The sequence below is a fragment of the Trematomus bernacchii genome, unplaced genomic scaffold (genome assembly GCF_902827165.1).
Source record: "Trematomus bernacchii unplaced genomic scaffold, fTreBer1.1, whole genome shotgun sequence".
In the NCBI taxonomy this organism is placed as follows: domain Eukaryota; kingdom Metazoa; phylum Chordata; class Actinopteri; order Perciformes; family Nototheniidae; genus Trematomus; species Trematomus bernacchii.
The window spans coordinates 5,305,446-5,331,840 of NW_022987739.1; the positions used below are offsets into that span (position 1 = coordinate 5,305,446).

At 38.0% G+C, this 26,395-nt stretch overlaps 2 protein-coding genes across 2 annotated transcripts; both read right to left on the reverse strand.

Annotated features, from left to right (window-relative positions):
* Nucleotides 1–9,902: 9,902 nt before the first annotated feature.
* Nucleotides 9,903–11,550, reverse strand: LOC117496067 (granzyme G-like). The gene is made up of 5 exons (XM_034147751.1): nt 11,407–11,550; nt 11,083–11,233; nt 10,879–10,993; nt 10,466–10,693; nt 9,903–10,371 (listed from the first exon to the last, which is right to left on the reverse strand). Exons 1-5 carry the CDS (start codon nt 11,462–11,464, stop codon nt 10,198–10,200), a joined length of 726 nt encoding a protein of 241 aa, XP_034003642.1. The 5' UTR covers nt 11,465–11,550; the 3' UTR covers nt 9,903–10,197.
* A 5,673-nt stretch (nt 11,551–17,223) lies between these two features.
* On the reverse strand, nt 17,224–19,452 carry LOC117496066 (granzyme B-like). Its single transcript, XM_034147750.1, has 5 exons — nt 19,300–19,452; nt 18,995–19,154; nt 18,653–18,785; nt 18,224–18,451; nt 17,224–18,143 (listed from the first exon to the last, which is right to left on the reverse strand). Exons 1-5 carry the CDS (start codon nt 19,352–19,354, stop codon nt 17,988–17,990), a joined length of 732 nt encoding a protein of 243 aa, XP_034003641.1. The 5' UTR covers nt 19,355–19,452; the 3' UTR covers nt 17,224–17,987.
* Between the last annotated feature and the right edge of the window lie 6,943 nt (nt 19,453–26,395).

Below are 26,395 nucleotides of genomic sequence, written 5' to 3' on the forward strand. Positions count from 1 at the left end.
GCACATTCTCATTATAGGCCACGGAGGATGCTGACAATGGATAGGCAGATGAGGGGGTAGTGACTCCTTTTAAATGTCACCAGCAATGTATCTTCTTATCTACAGGCAACACCGTCTGAATCCAATATTTAGAGCAAGGTGAATGAACTCAAATTGAGGGGAAGAAAAGATCCTTACACACACTTCATCACCACATACAAATATATATTATTTTTAAGATTTAGACAGTGCCGTCGTAAGGGCTCTGGCATTTCACCTGCTATTTCGATAAAGATTAACCATGAATCAAACTCTGCTGATTAGATTTAGACTGAGAACAAACACACAAAAAAATCAAACAACCTAAACATGAAAACAAAGTGTCTCTCGTGCAGGCCTCTGCCTAATATGCTTGTTAAAGTCTAATTAGTGTAACAAGTAGCTGGAAGATAAATAAACATAATTATCATATCAAATACATTAGCTGTTTGGGGGATGATAGACTCATTTGACAAACACTTTGTTCTTCTGTTTACTTTTGGCTTATTTTCTCTCCCCGCATGCCAATCATGCTCAATGCTTCACATCAGGACAGAGTTGGGAAGTGCAGGCTCATCAATCCTACGCAAGGCAACATTCAAATTACACATTGTCTGATCCTGAACACAACATTGCACTAAACCCAACCCCCAAAATTGCCAACTAGCACGATAGAAACCACATTTCAGGTGAAGCAGCTTTGAGAAGCAATCAGCACCTGAACAATTATATCCAGAGAATTGATTGAGTATTGATTGAGGGTAGCCAGACACCTGACCAGAATCTGCAGACATTAAAAATCAACACAGGCCTACACAACCTGACAACAAAATCCTGAAAACATGATATGTATGGCAGAGGATACAACATGCTGGGACACCATGACAGTATTTATTCTGTTTCAGTGGAAGATGGAGAGGAGAAGAAAGGAGGGGCGATTCCATTATCAGCAAACATGGAGGCTCATGCCGCACGGCTTTAACCAACCACTGTTGTCATGGTAGCCACTTGTCATGTCATCTGTGTCTCACCTTGAATGAATGGAGACCTGCGGGACATGTGCCCTCCCTTGGGAATATGCACGGGGCTGTAGTGGAAGTGCGTCAGCCCTACGAGCAGCTGGGGACACACCCACGGCAACCTGCATTACTGTTTGTGTGCATGTGTGTTAGTTGGTGCGTATGTGTCTGCCTTCCATGGAAATGACAAGCAAAGCTGGCTTTCTCAGGACCACGTTGTCACCGGAGGGACGACAACAACAGCAGCAACATCAGGAGCATCAGGAGCAATCCAACAGCTGCTACTCCATCTGAAAACTACACTTCACTTGGCAGCCTGCTGAGGAGGGCCATGCAGTGTTTGGTTAAATGTAGTCATAAGCCTTGGCCTACAGGGTATCACCACCGAGCTTCCGTTTTTATATGTTTCAAATTAGTAGCTGCTATCAGTTTTAACAACATCTGAGAGATATGTAATGAGATGTTCATTATAAACAATCTGCAAATCTGTTATGAGATGTATATGTTCTTTGAAAATTGAGAATCTGTCTTAAATATGGTAGTGTTCTTACTTAAAGGGGCCCTTTAAAGATGTTGTGGGGTTTCCATTTCCTGTAGTGTGTTATATAGGTTTGTGCACATCTGAAAAGGCATCTGTACCTCTGTACGTGATAAGCTAAGGAGTGGGACATCCCAACAAATGAAGTTAACGCCTAAACCCCGTCTCTAATCACGGCCACCCCTATTTATATCCAGCCAAACTTCCGGCCACTGCTTGTCTCCATTCTCTCAAACCACCCTCCCTCTCCATACACCCCTACATCCATTCATCCCTTCATCCCTCCCTTCCCTCATCCCAACATCCCTTCAGCCCTCATCCCTCCATCCCTCAATCCCAATATCCTCTGCCTGTCACCATTTATATTTAAACTGTGTATATTTTAAACATTTTAATTCTAGGTATCGTCTGGGGGCCCGCAATCAGCCTGAGCAGATAATGCCGGAGACGGTACCCCCACTCTGAGTCTCCCTCTGCACGGACCACAGCACGTCCCGCCAGACCAGAACATCTCATCAACCCCTCCATATCAATTCATTGTTACTTCTTGCAATAAACCTACAAACATCACACTGTTGTGGCGTGGTTCCTGCTAGTGAACAAGTAATCACAAAAGAGCTGGCCAGCTAACCAATCAGAGCAGACTGGGCTCTGGTTTCAGACAGAGGTGGAAAAGAGGTGATGCAGAACAAAAATAAAGCATTTTTTCAACATAAAAGCACATAAACATGTCAAAGTAAAGGAAAAAACTGCACGTATCAAACCTGAAAATTAGCTTAATAGGACACCTTTTAGAAAGTGCTGCAATGACACACATCAAAATATATCTTAACGCTGGTCTGACTGCACCACACAGATGATAGTCTTTATTTGAGCTGGTAATGTTCCATTCATATAATTTCAATTTGTGTGCATGTGTGTGATCATACTGTCCATTTCCTCATCCACACAACAACGTCTTTTCATGGACACTCAAGATGGCACAATCATCAGATGGTCCTCTGAAAGTACCAAATTTGATTTCTCGGTTATATAATATTCTATTTACTAATTGATTACGTATAGGCTCAATTGTAGTGGTTTATTTTAGGTAGGTAGGTAGGTAGGTAGGTAGGTAGGTAGGTAGGTAGGTAGGTAGGTAGGTAGGTAGGTAGGTAGGTAGGTAGGTAGGTAGGTAGGTAGGTAGGTAGGTAGGTAGGTAGGTAGGTAGGTAGGTAGGTAGGTACGTACATACATACATACATACAGAGATAGATGCATACAGAGATACATACATAGATAGATAGAGACTGGAGTAGAGTTATCAGAAGGAGACAGGCTAGTGGGCTGGGGTGCATCCATGGGCAGGCGGGGGTGGAAGAAGGCAGCAGAGTTGTATGCCTGCTTGCTTGCTTTGTCTGGAACAGAATGTCCTCTTTGTACACACCCCTCCCTTGATGGAGGACAAGTAAGGCACTTGCTAGCAGCCATCCATATATACCTTATAAATATATTGAGATCTGTGTTGATTTTCTATTCATAAAAAGCAAGGATGCCTCTTAATAGAACAATGAGAAACTTGTGTGTGCCTTAACATTGGCCTTGGGGTGTTTGTGTGGTAAAGCGTTATAAATGTGTGTCTCAGAGCTAACTAATCCGCCACTTTGTTCATGAGTGACTCTCAAAAAAGACATATCCTGGTTAGATGTAATAGAAAAAAAGATGACACACAAGTGACATCTAACAAAAGTGAGTTTGTTTTTAGATCACAAGAATGCTAAAGGACGTGACTGAAACTCCTATCTGCCCTCATTCGATTTGATGCCGAGACCACAAGACGCCCACCTGAAGCGGCGGAGTCGGGTGGCCCAAAAAATACAGTAAGCATGCATCTGCAACATTAACAAATTAACCAGTGATATGCAAAGAGGTTTGCACATAGACGTACACAGACTCACAATTGATGAAATGTGTGAATATACTATATGGATGCAATAAAAAAACAAATGTCTTGTTGTTCTCAAACCTCTTTTCTTAAAGGAACCCACTGTTTTCTCTATATAGGTTAAATATATAGTCTAGATGTTAAAAGTAACACAAAATTACCTAACAGAGAACATTACACAAATCCTTTATTCTACTGATACTCCAGTTTGCACTTGTTTGATGTTGAGCTATGTGAATGACCTACCTTGGGAATTGGTACTCAGCTGACCAAAAGAACAAAGATATACTCTGTAGTCCCTATTTATCCGCACCACATAGAGATTAACCAACTACTGTAATCTGCACAGAAAATCACAAAAACAAACAGAAAAATGCACAATGTATACAGTGGTATTCATTCTTTAACACGCTGTTGCTCAAAGCACTGTTTTATTCTCTCAACAACAATTCCAGCATGGTACACATGCACACATACGCGCACACACTGTTAGACTGTCTATCTGTGAGGGGAATGACTCACCTCCTCCACCTGGAGTAGAGCCAAGCCTTTCTCGCCTCCTCCCCCTTCATCTGCGTGAGCCCTTCACTTCACTCACTCCAGCTCCACTATGGAAGCATTTCAATCATTCAAATTAGCTGTAATCACAGCCAAAGGCATAGAGTGGGAATGGCAGCACGTCACTCTGCATACTCGAGAACACTTAATACATTGATTTTATATTGAGCATGCTGTGTTTAAAAAAAGGGAGTTGTGGAGGAAATAAATAAGCTATCCAGGCCAAGCCTTCTCTGCCACGCATGCTTCTGAGACAAAGGAAGGAAGCAGGGATGAGAGGCCAGCCTATAATGAGCGGCGCTAAGACTCCTTTCAGTCTTCAGACCTGACATGTGAGGAGCAGTGCATCAGTGGCACCAGCTGCAGTCTTCGCATAATGACACAAATTATTGGCTCGTTAATGGCCAGCTTAGCCTTGAGCGTTCAGCCTGCATCACCATTCTGGAGAACAGGGGAACACAGGATCAATCTCTGCCTCCGTGGACATGCTATAAAACACGGGATGCATCCAAAGGACATCTTTTCCACATCGCCTAGTCTCTCTCTCTCTCCCTCTCTTTCTAATCCATACCGGCCCTTGGAGACTAATATTAGGAGACTCCTACACACACCCCTCCCACACCTTCTCTCTCCCCCACACAACACCCTCAGAACCACTATCTGTCCACCTCCACAGTCGGCCTGTGGACAAACCCAGAATAACAATGTGATCTTGACTCTTAAAGGCACACAGGCAGCCTTTCACATCATTATTTTCCAGTTCAGGACTGTATAACAACATTTATGTGAGCCTCACAATGAGGATGATGGGTAGAATAAATAAAAAACCTCCACTGTCGCATTAATCTCACGTGAATTCAATGGCTATCTCTGGAATATATTTGTTGGTGTCTAAATGTGTAGCAGTAAAATAAGAAATCACAATCATCAACTGGATCACTGTCATATTCGACCACTGAAGCATCGAAACTCGCATCTGCAAAGCTGTGGCTCTGGAATAGCAAACAACATCAAACAGTCAAGTGCAGCACTTGTAGGCTGCAGTCAATGAAACTCTCGGAGGAGATTCATACTGGTATGAGAAAACCTGCAATAGGTTTGCAAAGAGTGCCCCCTTCTGTCAAAACAATTACAATTACATAAATGACCTTTAAAAATATTGAAAGAAAATATATTGTTCAGGAAAGAAACAGTGCCACAACAGACTTATTATATAACTTATTGGCTGATTGCTTCATTGAGTGAGCGTTTTTTGTGTGTGTCTGTCTGATTCATTGATGAGAAAAATCTTACATACATACATCAACAAGTGCGCAACAGAGTAACTATTGTTTTTATTTCCATTATGCATGAACACAGCTTTTCAATATATAATTTGGTCTTTAAAAATCACAACAGGCATATTAGGCAAGTTCTCACCTGACTGAAGTTGTCAGTAAAACTTGATTGGCCCAAGTCTACCACAATGGAAAATGGTGGTGTTGCACAGGAAGCCATGTGTAGGAGGTTCTGAGGTATAGAGTAGATCAGAAGTTGCAGAGTGCTTACTACAGAAGTATCTACTTCTATTTTTAACCTGACTGTACTCTTAACTTTTAATCTCAATTGTGTACTTTAAGGACATGAAGTAAAGAGACCAGGATTACAGTCGCAAACAGTTTAGCAAGTATACAATATGTCTGCTCAGTAGAGTGCAGTAGTAATTTGTAATTAACAATACTGTAGATATTAATCAGCTCCCTTCTTTACTTTTTTCCTCTTGACATTCAGCCTTTTAGAATTGATTATAACATAACCTGTTTGACATTCTAATGTAGTCCTCATTGTTATAAAATGTGCACCACCTGGCCTAGGTTCAACTGAACAGGTGATGTTTCAAAGTGTCCTGTGAGGGATTTTGTCAAGATTCGGCACTGCCATCTAGTGTACTAATCTAGATTCTAGAGAATAACTATTTTTCAAGACAATCTTTTTTTTTAACATCTGACTGAAACATTAGCATGTAGACCTAAGCTCCATTATGTTGGGTAGTTTAGATCAAAACATCTTATTGTATTTCTTATTTATTTTACCTTTATACACCTTTACCTTATCTTTACCTTTATCTTGTTTAACATGTTATCGGAAATGTAGTCACTTTAGCTCCGATGTCAATATAGTTTAGTAGCCTATTGAGTAAAAATGAAAACACATTCCCCTTTGAAATATAGTGCAAAGTAGCATAGTAAAAAGTTGCATGAAATGGAAATATTAAAGTTAAAGTACCTCCAAACTGTAAGAATAAGCCAACAGTTTTTTTATCATCAATTACCACTGCTTACCGAGCACCTTGCAGGATAAACACAAGGATTCATAACATTAATGATGGAGGCTGTGTTCCATTTCAGGTGAGCGTTTCCTGTGCCCAGGAGTCGTGGAGAGGCACGCCCAGTGGCCTAGCTTATGGAATGGAACCATGGATGTATTATCATTAGTGCCACCTGTGTTTTTTTTTTGTAGTTAAGTCTGAGTAATAGGTAAGAGGCAGTTTTATAATTAATACATACAACAAATGTTAAATAAAATATCCCTGTCATTTCCTACAACACAAGCTACACTAAAAAAAATGTCTGCAGGTTTCAGTGGTACCATGTCAGCCATCCGAAATGTGTTTACACGAGTTAGCCAGCTGTCTACTTGCAATTAGCAAGCTTTAAGGTAATAGTAATGTAACGTTGAGTAACGTTACTCTGTCAAATTGTCTTCCTTTGTTATGCTCAGGTTGCCAGATATACAGTAATACTACGAGTAGGCCTACGCGAGCTAACAACACCTAGTTTCTACTTTGAAAAGTCTAAATTTAGAGCTAGCTTACGCTACTGCATAACGGCGAAAAATAGTCACTATAACGTTATAGTGTCAGGAGTCCTGACTAACGAAGTGTTAGTTCAGTTAACATTGGTTGCTAGGAGTGTTTGTATCTTTTGTTTAGCAAAGGTGGAATAAATGCTCAGATCTTGTACGTAAAAGTAGAAATACCTTACCAATGTCAATACTCTGTTGGAAGTGAAAGTCTTGCAATCACAATGTTACTCAAGTAAAAGCATAAAAATACTGGCATCTAAATAATATTTTAAAAGTCAAAGTACTCGCTATGTAGATCATATGTTTTCATAATCATTAATGTATGTGTTGGTCAAGCTTAACGGTGGCACACATTTTAATTACTTTATACTTCTGGGTAGCATGTGAATTTAATCCAGGTGAAACTAAAGTCTTATTTGAAGGGTTGATTATATATATTCTTTATCATTAATCCATGTATGCAAAGTAACTAAAGGCACTACACACATATAGCGGAGTAAAAGTACAATGTTTAGCTTTGAATTGTAGTGGAGTAGAAATACAAAGTAGCATAACATGGAAATACTTAACTTAAGTACAAGTATTTCAGAATTGTACTTAAGAACAGTAGCCTACTTGATTGTACTTCGTTACTTTACACCACTGAACTTAAGGGCCAAGGAGCTTAACACAACTTCTACTGCCTAATTTATTATCAGCTAACCTCAACAAATAAATATTAACACAACAGTAGATGTTAAGAGTATTTTGGTGGGTATATCACCATTTTCAGGGTTATAAAAACGGTCAAAAGGGATGTTTGGATATTATATTTGAAAATATTGATTTACAGCCTTGCCAAAACACTTTAGTAAAATTGGCAGTTACAGAGATATAAAAACAACAGGCGAAATGTTAAAAACTGCTTTATATTCTAATATAACATTAAATTAAACAAAAATATAAAATACTCACTGACACAGTGTTAACAAAAGCAACATTTAAATCTTAATTTATTTTGTTTAAGGGCCCACACATGTACTGTAGATGTTCCAAAAGTGGGATTTATTTACCCAAAATAAAGCAAACAATTAACAACATATCAAAAGTTCTGGGCCCATAAAAAAGCTCAACTAAACAACAACTTAACCGAGCTCATGATACTGATTGAAAGTGTTATTATTATAAAACTGTACCAACTACAACTGGCCTAATAAACTAAAGAAAAAGGAGAACATTGCTAATCAAACCCTTTTACTTTTCAACATAGTAACTAAAACGAACACTACCTACTAACAAATACAAATAAAGCATACATCCTATAAAGTTTATAAACCCACAAATTCTGTTTCTATCATTTTTTATATCTGACATCGATATATATTGTTGTTACTGATGCATCATGTATAACCACGATTGCACTGTTGTGTTCATTGCAGGAGTCGGGGATGATGTGGAGATCCACTACAGAGCCATCAGAGCCACTTGGGTGAGTATAATGTATCTAAAGTAGGTTGTTATGTAATGTTTCCACTGTTAGTGCAGCTTTAATGAAATATGAAAAGTCCTCGTCACGCCTTGCTACAACTTTCTGAGAACTCTAAAAGCACTTGCCCTAATTTATTAGTATGTTAATTTACAACATCCCCTTAAATGGGTCCATCTACCCATTACATAATTAAACAGGATTGGGATTTCGCAGTGTTCATTTTAATTTAGTAGTACAAGATCTAAAATGATTATACAGTCGGAAGAATGCTTATATGGTCCTTCAACATAACACACTACTACTCCAATATAGCTATGTTATGAAATATTGTGCTTTAAACTCAAGTTACTTCTTTTTTTGTGGGGATGAAGCTTTGCCAGAAATGTATTTGACCTGACAATAGCAAAACATCCTATCTGTAGCAATAGATGTATATCACCCCTGGCCTTTGTCAAACCATGGGACTCAGGGACATTAAGCAGTGAAGCCAGTAACAATTAAAATAACTACATCTTAAAACGGTTGTAAATTGGTAAATAAATAAAAATGTCCAGCATGATTTATACATGCAATTTGTGTGCTTGTACATGCTGTATATATGTTTGTTTTTAACAATGCAGTCACCTATGGTCATGTAAAATATAAAATTCCTGATGGTGGTGCTAAGAGCGAGCTTCAGTTTCAAGTGTAAAAGCTTTCTTCCACTTGTGAGCATCAATATGTCATGGCTCAGTGCAACTCAAACTGTCTTTTTGAGACGCAGGTCATAAATAAAAACATGTATCTCACCAAAATACTAATGTGCATTACTGTTATCTTTGGATCCAGATGACGTTAATTAATTTGATCTCTATAAAAATTGGGCCTTTTACTAGAATGTAAAGCATTTTATAGCTTATTAGATGTACATGTTTCTCGTGCTTCATGTGTAGATATGTAAAATAACTATTCACGGAAGAGATGGCACTTTTTATAACCTATCAGTGATCATAAATTGATATAATAATAACACTATAATATGAGGGCACTATGACTTGCCTCCAAAAGCAGGTGACTTTCGACAGAAGTGCAAGTAGAAGCATTGGTCAAAACTCCCATCTTTCTATTTAGTCTTAGTCATTTCATTTTATATCCCCAAACACTTCTCCGTATGAACAGTATTACATCACTATTGACTGATACCAGGTTTATTCTGTTTTTACTTTCTGACAGTAAACATGTTTGTTATTTAAGATTTGTGTAGTTAAAGCATGCTTTAGCTTAATGTGGAATGGTTATAAAGCAAGGTGCCCTGATATAATGCCTAACCTCATTTAATGCACAGATAATCTCATCATTTGGAAACTTGTGAGATTGTATAACTAGATGTGACCCCTGTCAGTTATTGCTAAAAATGCAATTGGAGGATCTTTTTCACAACAGGCCGAGACTGGTTCTGACTTTAGTGAACGTCATTGCTGCACAGATAGTATTTGTTCACAAGGAGGCAGTGTTGTCCTTTTGAAAAATAAACAGAAAAGTGGACAGATTTACTGAGAGCAACAGCAACATGATTTTATTGTTTAAAAAGATGGTTCAAAACAAACTTGGAGGGTCTTATGTTCTCATCAAGTCAAAAAGAAGATGCATAAAGTGGTAGAGGTCAATATTAATCTAGACATTGCATCCATTAAACAGCATTAAGCAGCATACACTACATTTTTTACATTTCAGGCCTTGTACCATGAAAAGCTTCTTGAATATAGTTGAGCTTTGAAATAACCTTTATGTTCTTGCTTTCAATTTGCTAAGCAACAAACACCACATTTAAACATCGAGGTTTAATCGATCAGTTGTTGCAGGTATCGGAGCTTCCCATAATCGAATGGATCCAGTTTCTGTACTCTGCAATCTTAGTATAACTGTACAATACCGGGCTGTCTGTGGTGTTGTATTTGAAGGCCGCGGACACCACCCCGTATGCCTTTTCACCTTCGCAGACCAGTGGACCACCAGAGTCTCCCTGCAAGTACATGAACAGTATACAGCGATTGCTTTGACATAATATACCTGTTGACCAGTGTTTGTTTGTGCTTGTGATGTGTAGCTATACCTACCTCTGCTGGTCTAGGCTCTCCCTTAGAGCAGTACAATTTGTCCTCATTACACTGCTTATTGTCGATTAGCGTTACATTAGCTTCCATGAGTACACGAGACATGAATTTTTCGTTCTCGTCTGTTCTCCCCCAGCCGGAGGTCGAACAGGATTTTGGCAGACATTCATCATCTTTGCATGCGATAGCAATGGGTTTCACACTTTTGCTGAGGATTGGCTGGGAGCTCAACTTTAAAAACAGAGAGAAAAATAAATATATTTATAAAGTATTAAAGTCAAATTGTTGAGTATTTTAGGATTAATTCATTCAATATGGCATTTTCTAATGAGATGAGGAACAAAAAAGTGTTAATAACACATTCCTGCTGTTTAGTACAGATTTAAAATTCTATTTAAAATGAGTTTTACTCTCACCTTAAGAAGCATTATGTCATTTCTTAAATCACCCACTTTGTAGTCTTCATGTGGATATGATTTCTCCACACTTTTGTTCGAGACATTGTTAACTCCTAGTGAGACTTTGTAAGAACTGAAATGACAAAAGTGCAGAAAAGTTATCTCTGAGTAGTTTTGAGTAAGTCAGTCAGAAGGTCAGAAGGTAAAAGAAGTTAAACTGACCCTGAATGGCAGTGGGCTGCAGTCATCACAAAATCCGCGTTCAGAAGGAAGCCACCGCAGTGTTTTATTTGACCAGCCTCATGATACTCCAAAAGCACCATGTATGGCCTGCTTTGTGCCACTTGACCTCCAATGATTTTTCCTGTATGAACTGAGAGGAAGTGCATTTGGGATCAAAAGAGACTAATCAAATAAATAATGAATTCTTATGCCTTTTATGTCTAACAGTACTGACAGTGAGATATAGTTCCTCATGTGATTAGGTTTAAACTGCAATCTTAAATACAGCTATAGTGTATATAATGCAACAAAAGAAAAACATACCTTGTCCACCAAAAGTCAGCGCGAGTATCAGTGTCAGCAGTTCACAGCGGATAAACATGGTGAGACCAGGGTCTAGCTGAGCTTCTGAAAGGACTGACACACATCACTGGCAATTTCAATCTTTAAATGCTTCCTTGTATAACCGAGAAAAGGAAGTGTTTGTGTATTTTGCATATACAAACCATGTGGCTTTTAACCACATTCATGAACAGGGCGTGTCTATCTCCTCCAGAGCAAGTTTGATCCAAAAAATATAAGTCTAAAACATTATATAAGTACGTACACTATAGTGCATGTGGTTTTTAAAACGCAAAGTCTGTGAAATTGACCATTTATTTTTTTTTTTTATCTGCCATAGCATTGCCGCAAAATAGGATATTGTTAACACAGTCTCCTGGCAACAAAGGCTCCTTGGCAATAGACATAGTCAGGGGGCATTCACATGAACATGATCAGACGTACTTAACACTACAGCCTTACGTTTTGTTGGTGCAACTGACATAAAGTCTAATCTATAGACCTGTCTTAACAAAGACCGACTTAGCAATTAGGACAATTCCTGGAAATAGAAATAACCAGGACTTTCTATAGTGATGACAAACCTGAATCATTACTAATTTAATAATATCTATATTACTAATTGCAGTGCCTAACACTCAGGGACCTCACGCTGCTTAGTGCACATTTGTATTATGTCTGTATTTAAAGTTTATAAAGACTGTATTTAACTTATATATGCCTGCAGCTTTTCCATATACTGTATGCTTCAAACTTTATCTGTAAATATGTATTTTATACAAACTTATCTGTAACTTGCCACAAATTTGATACAACCTTGATACTTTAACCTCATTAGATTACATGTCACTTGTAAGATGCTTTTACCCAATGCGGCTTACATGTGGGCAATCCCCACAGGAGCAATTTAGGGTGAAGTGTTGCTGTGGGCACTGGGTATTGAAACAGTGCCTTCCTGATCCGAAGATCAGCGCACCACTGGGCCGCAGCCTCATGCACTTTATCTCTTCTTTGCACTTTCTGGTTGGACGCAAATGGCATTGGCTCATATCCAGGCTACACACAAAGCCTGAAATTGTATGTTACGCTGTAAAGAAGATGCAATGATCTAAAAGAGGGGTACTTTTGGGGGATTGAGTACCTACAGAGACGGTCCATTACTATTAGGCAGCAAGACATATTATTTACATTATCATAGAGTTCTGAGAGAGGACAAGCTGTGTGTTGAGTTTGATGCTTCATCAGGCACTCAGTTAATTATAATTGATCAAGTAACAGGATCCAACCTGAATTCATAACCAATGATCATCTTCATAAGATTTGGGCTGCAAAAATTGCTGACATCAAGATAGCATTTCTGCGAACATCACGAGACACATCATAGAGACAGACATGCATTGGGATGTCTGTGGTTAACTGATGAAAATAACAGGATGCCGTGAGAGCTGAGAATGTTTAAAAAACAGTTTGGCCCTTCTTACTACCAGCAACTTTAGGGGAAACATCTTTTTTTGAACATCCAGTTGGGAGAGACCCTTAAAATGTTGTTTGTCAAAGACCTTCTCTTTTTGTATACTCAGTTGCCCACACACGCATACTGGCTGCTGCAGCTAGCATACACTTTTGCTAATGAGAACACTCAATATACCCACTTGGATAAATCTCTGTCTTCAGCCACATTTCCGGATGATTCCTTTTTTAAATGTTAAAAGTTCACACAAATAATTACCAAATACTTGATGTATGCTTAAAGACTGAAACTAAAGGTAGTACTTTCATGTCCCAGATTTAGTATTACAGAATTGTATGATGGAGATACTGCACATAAACAGCACTTTTTAAATACATACAATTGTGTAATGTAGCATATGTCATAGAGACAATGACATATCCCTCTCTTTTGGGTGTTGTGCAGGTTCTAGGAAGTAAGCTAGTCAGGCTGGCATGCTGTCATTGGCAGTTAATGTAAGAATCACTTTAATCTATTCCCAATACTAGTGCTCTTATATTCTAGGTTTTGAAAAGGTGATAACGAGTCATCACTTTCTAAAGTTTTGAATATATTGAGAATTGTTTTTTTAAGAGCCACAACATTTCAACATGGAGGATTGGTAGCTATGTTTGCTAAGCTATGGCCAGATAATCAGGGGCTACAGATCAGATCTTTTCTTATAGGTAACTCTTGAGCAAATGATGTGCACTACCCTGTCACATAAACAATTAAATGAATAAAACATTGTTAAAGGGAGAAGTTTAGTAAAAAGTAAATTGGGTAGTGTGTTGTGACAATGTATTCATGTATTGCATATTTTGTGACACACCTACAATAACTACCCTCAGATCACAATTTTTAACGCCTCCGCTTTCTAACTTTTAAGCCTTCCATTCTAATTGATCGAAGTATATTTGAATTAATTGGAGATACGATCTTTATTTTTGGTACAGCAGGGTCTGATTCCAGTAAGCTCTGAGACTTGTTTCTGGGTAAAGCTTGGTCACATCCTTTGAACTGTTTATAAATGGGTTAGCTCCTTTAGAAATGAAGAGGAAATATAGATCATATCAAGAGCAACTTCCTCTGAGTTGTGAAACCGCAATATATCACCTTTAGGTTGTCAATAATTAATTGAGGTTGTATTTACCGTTATATATGTTCCGAGGCCAGAATGAATCCCATGGCCTTTACCTTCTTCTCAGTTACAGCATGTAGGCAAATCAGTTTGTTGGAGTGCCATGAATGAATACATTAGGACTGTTAACTGAGGGGTAAAAGATGGTTGTGGGCTCTTCGTCGTAAACATGGTCCTTGGAGGAAGCACAATGGATTAGTCTGGAGTTTACGTAATTATTGATTGGTTACAATTGGATACACATTTGTGCAAGAGGAGAAATCTGGGCTGTTAGACTGTATAAATATAGGCTGTGTGATGCAAAGCGGTCTGAGACACTTGGCTGCTTGAGATTGATTAGCCCCCATATACAGTACCAGTCAAAAGTTTGGACACACGTTCTCATTCGAAGGTTTGTGTTTATTTAATTTTTGATTAATAATGAAGACATCAAAACTATGTAGGAACACATATGGATTTGTCTAGTAAACAAAAAAGTGTCCAGAATATGATTTTTATTTTAGATTCTTCAAAGTAGCCCCCTTTTGTCTTGATGACAGCTTTGCACACTCTTGGCTTCTCTCAGTCAGCTTCATGAGGTCGTCACCTGGAATGGTTTTCAATTAACACGTGTGCCTTGTCAAGAGTCCATTTGTGGAATTACTTAATGTGTTTGAGACCATCAGTTGTGTTGTGCAGAGGTAGGGTTAGTGCACAGTGGAAAGCCCTATTTGACTACTGTTGTAATCCATATTATAGCAAGAACGACTCAACTCAGTAAAGAGAAACGACAGTCCATCATTACTTTTAAGAGATGAAGGCCAGTCGATCCGGAAAATGTCAAGAACTTTGAATGTATCCTCAAGTGCAGTCGCAAAAACCATCGAACTCTATGATGAAACTGGCTCTCATGAGGACCCCGCCTCAGAAACCTCAAATTAAAACACCTCAGATTAGAGCCCAAATAAATGATCACAGAGCTCAAGTAGCAGACAAATCTCAACATCCACTGTTCAGAGGAGACTGCGTGAATCAGGCCTTCATGGTCCAATTGCTGCAAAGAAGCCACTACTGAGGATGAACAACAAGCTTCCTAGCTGACTCAAGATGCCTCTTCCTTGTCAATTGCAATTGTAAAGCTCACACCATAATGACACAAGGCACATTAAAGAGAGTGGATGTTATATTGTGTATATATTCTGCTCTCAGTACGACACAATTCTGAGTTTACCACAGTATACATCCTTTTTTCCACTTTTTCGTATCGTTTTCTTTCAATTTGCCGTTGTAATGCTATATTTAAATTGCCAACCAACTCTCCCTTTTACTTTTGTAATCATCCAATTTCTGTGGAAGGCAGGAGTTAGGGGCTTTCCTCGCTCGACACTGTTTGCAAAAGTCATTAGCGCTGGCCCAATCTTACAAACATGTTGTTCATCTTGTTCCTACATTATTTTTTTTTAGATGTTAATCATTCACCACATCCTCTGTGAGTTGTGATGCAGTAGAATATCAGTCATTGCTATCTCTTATTCATTTTAGGGTTTCACTTATGGTACGTGTTTAGCAGATGTTTGTGAAGTTTTTGCAATTCAGCAGCTCCTCACTGTTTACCAGCTTGTTGCAGTAAATTAGGGGACATTTAAAAGTTTCAGAGGTGACCTTTTCTGATAAATGAATCGTATTCATTGTCATATTTTGTTTGTCTAATATGCTAAAATGCAACATTGAAACTCCTCACTTTTAAAAACTGTATGCAATAAATATTGGAACAATTGAACAAACCATTCACAATTAGCTTTCATCTGATATCATATTTGATTTAGTAAAACAAATAATATAATATGTATTAATACACATAAATACACCGTGTATTTAGAAGGTTGTGCCTTTGGGAGATTAAGCTGATGGGCCATTGTTTCTGTCATGGTAAGGAGCAAGAGCATTAATACTGCTTATGAATCAGATCCTTATATTGAAAATAACATCACAAGCCTGTTTTATTTAAGGATGTATTGTTGGGTCCATTGGTTCATGGAAAAGGAAAGGATGTAGGTGCCAGGCACAGGATGAGGCAAACAGTTAAACTGTTAAAAACAGAACAGTGGGTCACAATCGTTATTTAGTTGCTGCTGTGTGAACAAATTTGCTTTAAAAAATAATTGTAGTTAGGTTAAACACCTACAGTATAACGGTGATGCAGTCTGTAACGGGTACACACACCAGTGAATTTGGGTGAGTGTGAGATAAGGCAATGTGAATCTTTTTTATTTCCCCAATCTCTCCTCAGCATGAGCATTGGCTTGGTGAAGCAGTTACCCTGGAAATATCCTCCTGTCGCTTCTGATCTGCACCACTTTTACGAGTTCTTTCTATCCTTTGAGTTCAATTTTGATGAAACAGTAGCACGAAGACAAACACCTCTAATCAAAGATAGTAGGCTTATTCAGCCCTAACGTTGGTCTTAAGTATTTGTACAGTATGCATCATTTTATTTGGGGGTTTTAGCAACATTGTCATTGGAAATAAAGAAAGCTGGCTCATTAATATATAAATGATAAAATATCTTAAAATTGTAAACCAAATGTGTTTGAATTATTGAAAAGTGACGATACTAATAGAATGCATCTAGCAGAGGTGTCCAAACTGTGGCCCACGGCCCATTTTGAAACGGCCCTCAACTAATTAAAAAAGTTTAATGAAATATGGCCAACAAATGAAACTTGTGCTTGTCATATATTGTACTTCTTAAATATATATGTACAAATATATTACACAGTAGTATTCATGTTTTAATAAGCCTACTTTTAAAATAAATTCAGTCAATTCAAATTGGAAACATTTTCAAACTAATCTTAGTTGATTAAAGAAAGCCCAATAACTTAATTGCATAACAAGCTTGAAATATACCCTTCATATTTCCCCTTGTTATAATCAATCTGAGGCTCCTGTTTTAAGGAATGAGCTGCCAACAAAATAAATGAAACCCTACGGAGAGCTGAGATGTAGGCTGTTGTGTTTCTTAAAGCATATTCAAGTATCAACCATCATTTACCTACATTTGATTGATTTTGCTGACTTCTAACTTAACTTATGAGGCAATATACCTCACCTCTAGTGAGGAGCCCAGCCCTTCGCATAATGTTTCTGTATGTGGCCCTCAGTGAAAAAAGTTTGGACACCCCTGATCTAGAGCAAGCCAAGACACTTTTATTTATTTAGCACAAAAACACAAGTGGTGTCATGACACTTTGCATTCAGAGCAGGCTTAGACAGTTCAATAATTGTACCTCTCTGTATGATATAGCTACCAATGCAAAAAGGTTTAGTCTGGTTTTTGCTGCACCGTTAAAACTTGGGCACTAGGAGGCAGCGTTGTCTTTTTGTTAAGTGCACAAGGAAACTGAGAGAACATGGTGAGGTGATTAATAAAAAGGTGGTACAAAACAAACTTAAAAGAGCCTGTGTCCTCTTTGATTATGTATTTATTGTTAATGTATTTAAAAGCAGGATAATATACAATAGTTAATACAAACCAACAACATTTATTTCAGTACATTATGTCTAAACTTATCAGTTTATCCATGAAAAACCCTTTATGTGCTTGGTTTAATTTGAACATAGCTTAAACAATCTACGGTTAAGAGATCAGGTTTGTGGCCCATCAGCAGAAAATTAGCTGTACCATAAAAGTCAAAATATTTCATATTTAACCTTGATGTGACTACACTTGCCATACAAAAGGTACAATTATAATTTGGAAACATCAAAGTGGAGCACATTGTCATTAAATCTGTCTAAAGCAAGCAAGTTCAGACTTTGGTCCATCAGTCTCATTGCTATTGAATACGTTGTGATATAAGCGTCTTAGATAGGACCGATTAAATGTCATGCAAACAGTAAATACAAATGTTGTGATTTCATCAATTCAGCCCCAATTGTATGAGAGCTTTTTCAGGCTGTAGTCATGGTCAAATAGATCCACCTGCTGTAGTCAGGAATCTTGGCGTAACAATCGATTTGTTGGCCGCCTGAGGCTGGAATGAATTTGTGGGACACCACACCGTATGCCTTCTCATCTTCGCACACCAGCGGACCACCAGAGTCTCCCTGGAAGTACAGTGATGGCTTTAATGCTGAATCAGTTATAACTTGACTTTGTCCATTTCATGTTATACAAAAAGACTTACCTCGCCCGTTCCAATCTCTCCCTCGGAGCAGTACAAGTTGTCCTTAGCACACAGCTCATTGTCAGTGAGTTTAACATTGACTTCCATGAGTACTATAGACATATGTTTGTTGGTCTTGTCTGTTCTCCCCCAGCCGGAGACCCAACATGTTTTTGGCAGAGAGGCTTCACGTTGGCTTGGAAGAGCAATGGGTCTCACATTTTCGTAGAAATCTGCCTTGGAGCTCAACTTTAAGAAAATGGAAAGAAAAATGAACACATAATTAAGCTCAAATATTAATTCCAGTGCTCACATTTGCCTGATTAAGTCATATGTTTCAAACCTCTTATTGATTAAGGCGTTCAATAGCATTTGCAATAAACATAATTACAAACAAACATTGGAAGTTTCAAAACTAATTTCCGCTTTCAAAGGAAACATTTTTCTTACCTTAAGAAGCATGATATCGTTTTTGTAATTGGTTGCGTTGTAGCCTTTGTGGGGAAATGTTTGATCCACATTTATACGCTGTATTTCATCATTATGTTTTACATTGTGAACTCCTAGTAACACAGTGTAAGACCTAAAATGACAAAATGAAATGCAAAATATTATGTAAGAATAAATGCTTAGTCTTTAACTCAGAACAAAAACAAAAAAATGTATAGATACAATTTTATTAAGACCTTTTTTTTCACAATTATTGAAGCCATCATTCCAAATAGATCGATTAAGAGTGCTTTTTATATTGAATTCGTAATGAATTCAATATGAAATGAGTGTTTAACTGACCTGGCTTGGCAGTGGGCTGCAGTCATCACAAAATCCTCGTTCAGAAGGAAGCCATCGCAGTGTTTGGTGGTACCATCGTCCATTTCTCTCTCCAACAGAACCATGTACGGCCTGCTATGTGCAGCAGCTTCATGTCCACCGATGATCTTTCCTGTACGAACTGAGGGATATTTTTTATTACATATATGCTGTTTATATCAACTTACAGACGCATCCTGGTGCTTTGTGTGCCAACAGTGCAGAATGAATTTAATAAAAACCTGGATGAAAAAGTTTATGTATGTGTAAAATGCAACTTAACTTACCTTGACCACCAAAAGTCAGCACAAGTAGAATCAGCAGTCCAGAGCGGATAAACATGGTGAGACCAGGTGAGCTCCTGGAGGGAGTGATGAGCTTTTCTGACAATTTCAGTCAGAGTGCTCCCTTGTATAAGGCAGAGAAGGACGTGTTTGAGTGGTTAACCCATGCAAAACAACTTGGCTTTTAACCACATCCACGAGAAGGGCGTCTATCATCTCCAAAACCTTACAAAAGGGAAATTAATCATAGCACAAATTGAGATGTATTGATGTTACATATGCAATACATTGTACCTTAGCTTGGATGAAACATAAACTGCGTAAAACAAATTATTAGTTCGCTATTATTTTATTTTGAGATTAAGTTTTTTAATAAATACGTTTTGTTTCACATATATCTATCCAAGATATACATTCCACTTCCCATCATTTTAAATCGCATTAAAAGCCACCTCATGTTCGTGCTCGCAGGTTGATTTTGCAATTGAGTCAAATGATGCAAGCGAGTTCAAATTTCAGATCAGTGTAGTGAACTTTAAAATGAGTGGTCATTATGTATCCACTGATGCCTTTGTGGTTACCTTCACAGTCTTAAACATCTCTACTGGCGTTCAATGTTCAAAGCCGTGGCTTCTCAGAGGAGCCTCTGTGTCTCTCACACAGCCCCAGAGGTAACATTATTCTGGTGTTATCACTTCATCAGGGAGGGAAGAGGAGATCAGTCAGCATATTTTATAAACCGAAATAACATTTCATTTTTCTTTTAGTTAGATTTGTAGGCAAGGAGCCACTATAATAATTTCTTTATTGGAAAACTGCATGTCAAACATAAATCAAATGTATGATCTTAATTCAAAGCCTGTGGGTTCTGCTGATCTTTTTTTCAGTTTTGCAAAAATGAATTACACTTGTGAGGACCTGACTGCTGTATTTTTAAAATCAATAAGAGATGAAAAGGAGAGCTGGGTTTTAGCTCAGAGCGTTAACCGTGGATCAAATGTGAAGCTTTGTAGAGAAAAGATATGAAGCGATTTTGCAACGCTTAAAATAGTGCTGGCTAAAAACCATTCCTCTTCTTTAAAGAGGCCACAAGTATGTAGCTCACTGACCACAGAGCACAGATATGTCTGTTACATCACTTCCTCAGTCTAGACTCAAGTATGTCCCTCTTGTATCTTAGTCACAAACTTTACTGTAATTGTTTTGAATGATGCACAATAGTGTTTTAATGTGTTGGAGAAGAGGAGGAAAAAGAGGAAGGTGGGGGGTAAGAGGTAAAGGAGTGAACAGGTTTTCTGGAGTCCAGGGCAGTAATGGGAATTACAGGCGGAGATGCAGAGAGGAACCTGCTTGGTAGAACAGGGTCTTTACGGTCAGCCCGTCACTTTTATTAGGACCGCGGGGCTGAGAGGGCTGGCTGGTTTAGCCATTCGACACGGCAACAAGGGAAGAGGAAATGTAATAACAGCCATGAAAACCATAAATCACTGTACAAATTACATGTATATTAAGAAGAAAGGAAAATGACAACAATAAAAGCCAACAGACAGAGAAACGGACATTCCTAGGACAGTGATGATGGATCAAACCCTGGCTTTAGTGAAATCACATATGGTTTTAGAGGTTTATGGCCCCAGAGCCATGATGATGTGACACTGTTAAGCAATTGTCCCAATTTTAGCTGACTCATGTCTGTGCTGGTCTTACACATAATCTTTTTTGCACAGAGTCAGAGTCACTTAACTATCTGCTAACATCAACCTTTTCTTATTTCTAAAAATGTGTCCTCTATGGTTTTTTCAGGTCTTAATTATATATGAATATTTCAGGACTTTTATATAATCAAGCAATATGACATCACAATTTAAAAACACCTACTATAACAATTTGCAAAGAAACAGAGTTTGCAATTTTCAGACATATGTGGGAGTATTTCCATAAAATGCATGTCTTTTATTCATTTCTTTAATCACTGCAGGGTTATGAAATAGCTTTAGAACTGCTCAATTCCCTGTTTGTATGAGCTGTGAATGTGAGGAGCTCTGTTTGATCTGCAGAGAAGGCCACATTTTGTGTTGTGTTGCTTTAATGTTGGGTAATCCTCCGAAAAACTCTTAAGATCCTGAAAGCCTGTACAGTCTTTGCCAAATAACACACAGGAAGTAAGACATTTTTTCTCCCTGAAAAACCAGTCCATGTTAAATCAGATTTTGTTTGTTTGGTTACTATTACTGTTTCTTGGCCGGTGGGCGCCGAGGTGTTTCAATTCTAGTTTTGTTCAAAAAGGCAGAATTTCAACTGTGTTCACAATAACAGGAATAATTACTAGAATAAACACAAACTTCTGCCCACTACGATCAAATGAGACAATGGTACACGGCAATTAGCTAATCATATTGGAGAAAAGAATCAGGCAATCAACCCCACTTTGCATCCAATTAGCGCATCCACTTTTAGGACAGAGGCTTTGAGCCTGCGTTTTGGTTTGTTGTCACGCTCGGGACTCAGTGAGTGTGCTGCTCTTCCCACAAAGCGGCCTTTCGAGCAAAGCGAAAACTGAAATATAATTTGCTTTTATTCTATCAAGCCATCAAATACTATAAATTGTAGAGAAAAGACAAACAGCCCTATGGAGCAGGATTGTTGTCATAAGTTAAAGGTCCAATTGCTACTTAACTTAAAGGATTGTCAACCTTGCAATAAGGTTAGGGGTTAGACATTTTCGAACACTTTTAATATGAAAATCTGGCCCATGCATTTATCCAACTTTTTCTGTCTGCTCTTGATTCAGAAGAAAACGTTGAGTTGTTTTCTCATTAAAAGAACCCATTTAGATCACATTTAGGTATATGCTCTCTGACTGCTTTCCACTTGTATTGTTTTGATACTGTTAACATGTGCTGAGGTAAATCAAAACACTTTGATTTGACACCTTACTTTGCTGAATGAACACCTTGTGTGCACTCATTCATTGGGATTAAATCAGAAAACATCAAATCAAAGAATTAAACCAGGACCAATAACCTGTTCACGTAACTGCTAACTACTTGAGAGTCTTCCAAATGTAATGTTAGCGACAGAATTAAGGCAGTACTAAAAAAGTATTGAGGTTTGATTTGAACATTTATTTATAAGATACATTCAAGTCTGTTTTAATTTCACACAAGACCGAGGATCAGGGCTGTAACAAAGTTAAACTGATATCCTTACTTCTATCTCGATGTCGACCGCCATTTGCTCCCCTTTGAACAGGAAACTTAAAAAGAGATGAGGCACGTAGGCTTGTGGTTACCATGATACCATCTACAACAAACATTTGTCATGGAAAGATTAAACTCTTAACTGCCTTTTATATTTTGCTGATGCATGAGTAAGGATTCATACATCCTTTATTTGAAGATTGTTAAATATACCACTTAATGAAACGTGAAAAAGCATGTTTTATTAAACTAAAATACTCATTACAAAGGCTTGAGATCTCCATGTTTAATGTCTAATCAAGGCCCTTCTTAAGTAACAGAGTAGCTTGCAAACACAAAATGTGCCATCACGCCTTCAGCCACTTGTTTTAAACGTCCATAGATAATAATTCATCTGTTCATTATTAGTATTTTTACAGCTGGAAAGGTAAAACTACTGCGATAGAAAACTAGCTGTTGATTCTGCAGACAATCTACAAGCTGAGAGAGGATATAAAGCATTCTTACGGGCACCTGTTATTTCAATAAGATATTTCTCTTCCAAGTCATGCATTGACTATTTATACTTATATAAAGTTAGATGTGCCTGTTAAAATTCACTTTGATAGATATCGCACAAAGAAAACAGTCAATAAACTGGAAGAAAGATGTAGAATTCAGTTGTTATATTGATTGTGTTTTATACTCTGACAATGACTATGATCCTTAAATATGTCGATTTGAAGTTCATTTTTTACAGTATTGATGTGAAACATTTTCATGGCAAAGAAAAGACTACAAACACAGGATAAAGAAAGTAAGTTTAGCACTACACTTCCCCGTAAAGACTTCTGATGCAGTCTTCGTCTCAGTTCAACCGCACTGACTGAAGCTTTAGGAGATTAGATCTGTGGGTTCAGAGCTACGTGATCGTATGCAGACTTATGTTGCTTCTGCTTGTCTGACAGCTCTCTGTAAAGAATGTGCTGTTATTCTCAAGCCTAAAATCTCTAACACATTAGATGGCTCTTATGCATCAGGGGCACATCTTATATTTTCTATATGCAGTTTTGTTCTCAAATCATAGCTGGCCAATGTGGTTAGTAAAATATTGACCATAACATGAAAAAAAACGACCCATAGGCAGAAAGTTAATTACAATATGTAATTACCTAAGAAAACCACAGAAGATTTTTGCCAAAATCCTTCATCAACTCAAGTAACACGGCAAGCCAAAAGTAAAGAAGAAAGAGGCAAATCATTTGACTGAGCCCCCAACTACATAAATTATGTCAGCTCTGGGTGTTTTTCTGTTCTGCTCAATCCAAAAAACATATGGTGTCTATCCGCTTTAGACATGGGATTCATATTTAGATGTATCAAATTTAAACCAGCATAATGAGAGGATGGGAATGTGCTTCTTCTATCCCCCTTCTCATTTTGTTGAATAATGTAGCCTTCCCAACAAAACAGTTAGGCCTCATTTCTGCAAGAAAGGTGATACCATCAGCTCAAAGCCTTCGTGTCTTGTGATATTCATCAGACCTTTGAAGAGGACCTGTCAAAATTGAGGAAACTGTATAAACCCACTTGCTGACAACTGCAGTAAAGATTATGTTCTCATCAGGCTCTTTAATAAGATTGTAGAGTCGAAGAAGACAGAAATGAAGATCTTATTTCCCTTTCCCACAAGATAATTGACCTTTCGCTAAGCCCTGTCCACCAATAGTAACAGTTGTTTTGCCTTTTTTAAAGTCAAGTATGAACAAATTCAGTAAGGTCATACAGTCAAACACAAGGCTCAATTTGTGAATCGCTAGCCTCCACACGTCGCCAGTTACAAAAAGCTTTTATATTTTCCAATTTAGTGTCATAAATTACCCCAGGTGTCTTCAGTCAGATGAGCTTGTACACTTGGGTGTCTAGTCTGCCATCTACGATTTATTACCCAACATTATTCCACCTCTCAGATGTTTTGGTGTTGTGATTGTAAAATCAGAATGGCTTTGGTCTCTTGTGTCCTCCTCTATTTTTATTTATAGGCTAGTATATTAGGCATGCTAATATTTAAAGCTAAGCCTTTCAACATTCAGATAAATTCAAAGAGTTGCGGTAGTTCTATTTTTTCCTAAACAAATACACACATAAAAGTGTATCCACATTGCAGGAAGAGCCTCAGGAATAAAGAGATATAACAGAGGGTGACAACAGCCCCTGTCTGCCTTACACACAAATATGCATACACACACACACACACACACACTGAATACCGAATACCTTTGCAGTGTGCAACGTCTCCTCATCAGTCTGTCTGAGCACACAGATCCAGTGTTCTGACCGCAGAGAGCGCCTCTGAAAGAAAAACGTGTCGGTCAAACAGTGTGGAAACAAAAACAGACCTTTTGAAAGGGGCGATGTATATAGGTTTTCACTGTGGTGCAAACGAGGTCTGTGTGTAGCAACAGAAGACTAATACATCAGCCTGTTTTCATGGAGAGCAAACTAGGGGTTGGATGTAATAGATAGGAATGGTAAACTGATATTTAGACATTCCCGTTAGCCCCGGTTTAGCTCAGGCAAATGATTAAAGTGCCAGATGTGGAAGTAGTTTGGTCTGACAATGTGATATTGTTTCATGGTAAACACAATTGAGCCTGTTTAGCTTAGAGTATCTCTTTTTTCTATCTATTTAGTAGTGAAGTGAGATAGGTAGAATTTGAAAAAAACATTACTACTGTGAGAGGGAAAGGTCCCAGAGGAGAAGGGGAGCCTCTTTGATTCTTAGCTTCATCCTCTAAGCTATAACTCATCCTGCCTTCTCTTCTTAAGTGAATTTCACAAGACGTCATTTTGCATCTGTTTTTACATGGCTGCTTAGAATTGGTATGTGTGTGAGTGTGTTCTTGTTTCTGTCTGCGTATATGTTAAACACTATTTGTGTGGGAGTGTTACATGTGTGATAAGAAAAGTTCCCACCATATGTTAGATGAATCACACTCTTGAATACTGATGGCCTCTTCTCTATGGTTTTAAAAAAGCATTTAAAATATATTAGAAAAAATGTACCGTTTTGTATTAGCAGAAAGATCTGCAGTTGTTATGCTTTTTACTCGTACCAAGCTTTAAATTCCCTTCCTTACTTTTACTAAGAAAACCTTGAGTAGCTTGGTCCCACCAGATGGAAAAGGACACTGGTATTCTGGGTATTTGGCAGTCACTGGGGGAAGAATAGACAGGTATTTAGAGGTATTTGGAAACATAGTGGACAGACAGGAGATGGATAAAGAGGATGAGACTGAGAACAATAGAGTGTGTATCTCAAAAGCGGCCTGACTTGGGGTGGAAGAAGAGTCAGACGGTCTGTGTTTGTCATTAAAGGAGATTTTTCAACGGAGAAAACAGATGAGCACTTCTTATCTTCTGAATCATGACAGCTGTGATCAGACCGGATGGGGATCAGTGCGTGTGCACCTATACTGTGAGCCTGTGTGGATACAGTTTGGAATGTCTTTTCATTTACTGTTTTTCCAGTGAGAATGCGACATGGCTCATTTCCCCCCAAAGACCACCCATGCAACCCGCAAATGTGTTCTTTGTTTTCTTCTGTTTGACTGACGGTGGTCGAAATGATAACAATAACATTCACTTTCGTAATCTTTCAACAGCCCGAGTCATTTAATTGCTGAGCTGCGATACATTTTTCTGGCTGCATGCCTGAATGTTTTTTTGTTTGGCTTTGTTGTGTGCCCCTTTTTCTTTATAATTTAGTAGCAGACTGGCATGAAATGAACAGTTCAGTCACACTCTAAATAGCTGCTATTTTTCACTGTCACACTTTAGCACAACTGTTCAGAAAGAAATTAACAAAAGTATTAAACAGAAAAAGTATGAATAAAACTTGAGCTTATAGAGATTCAGAT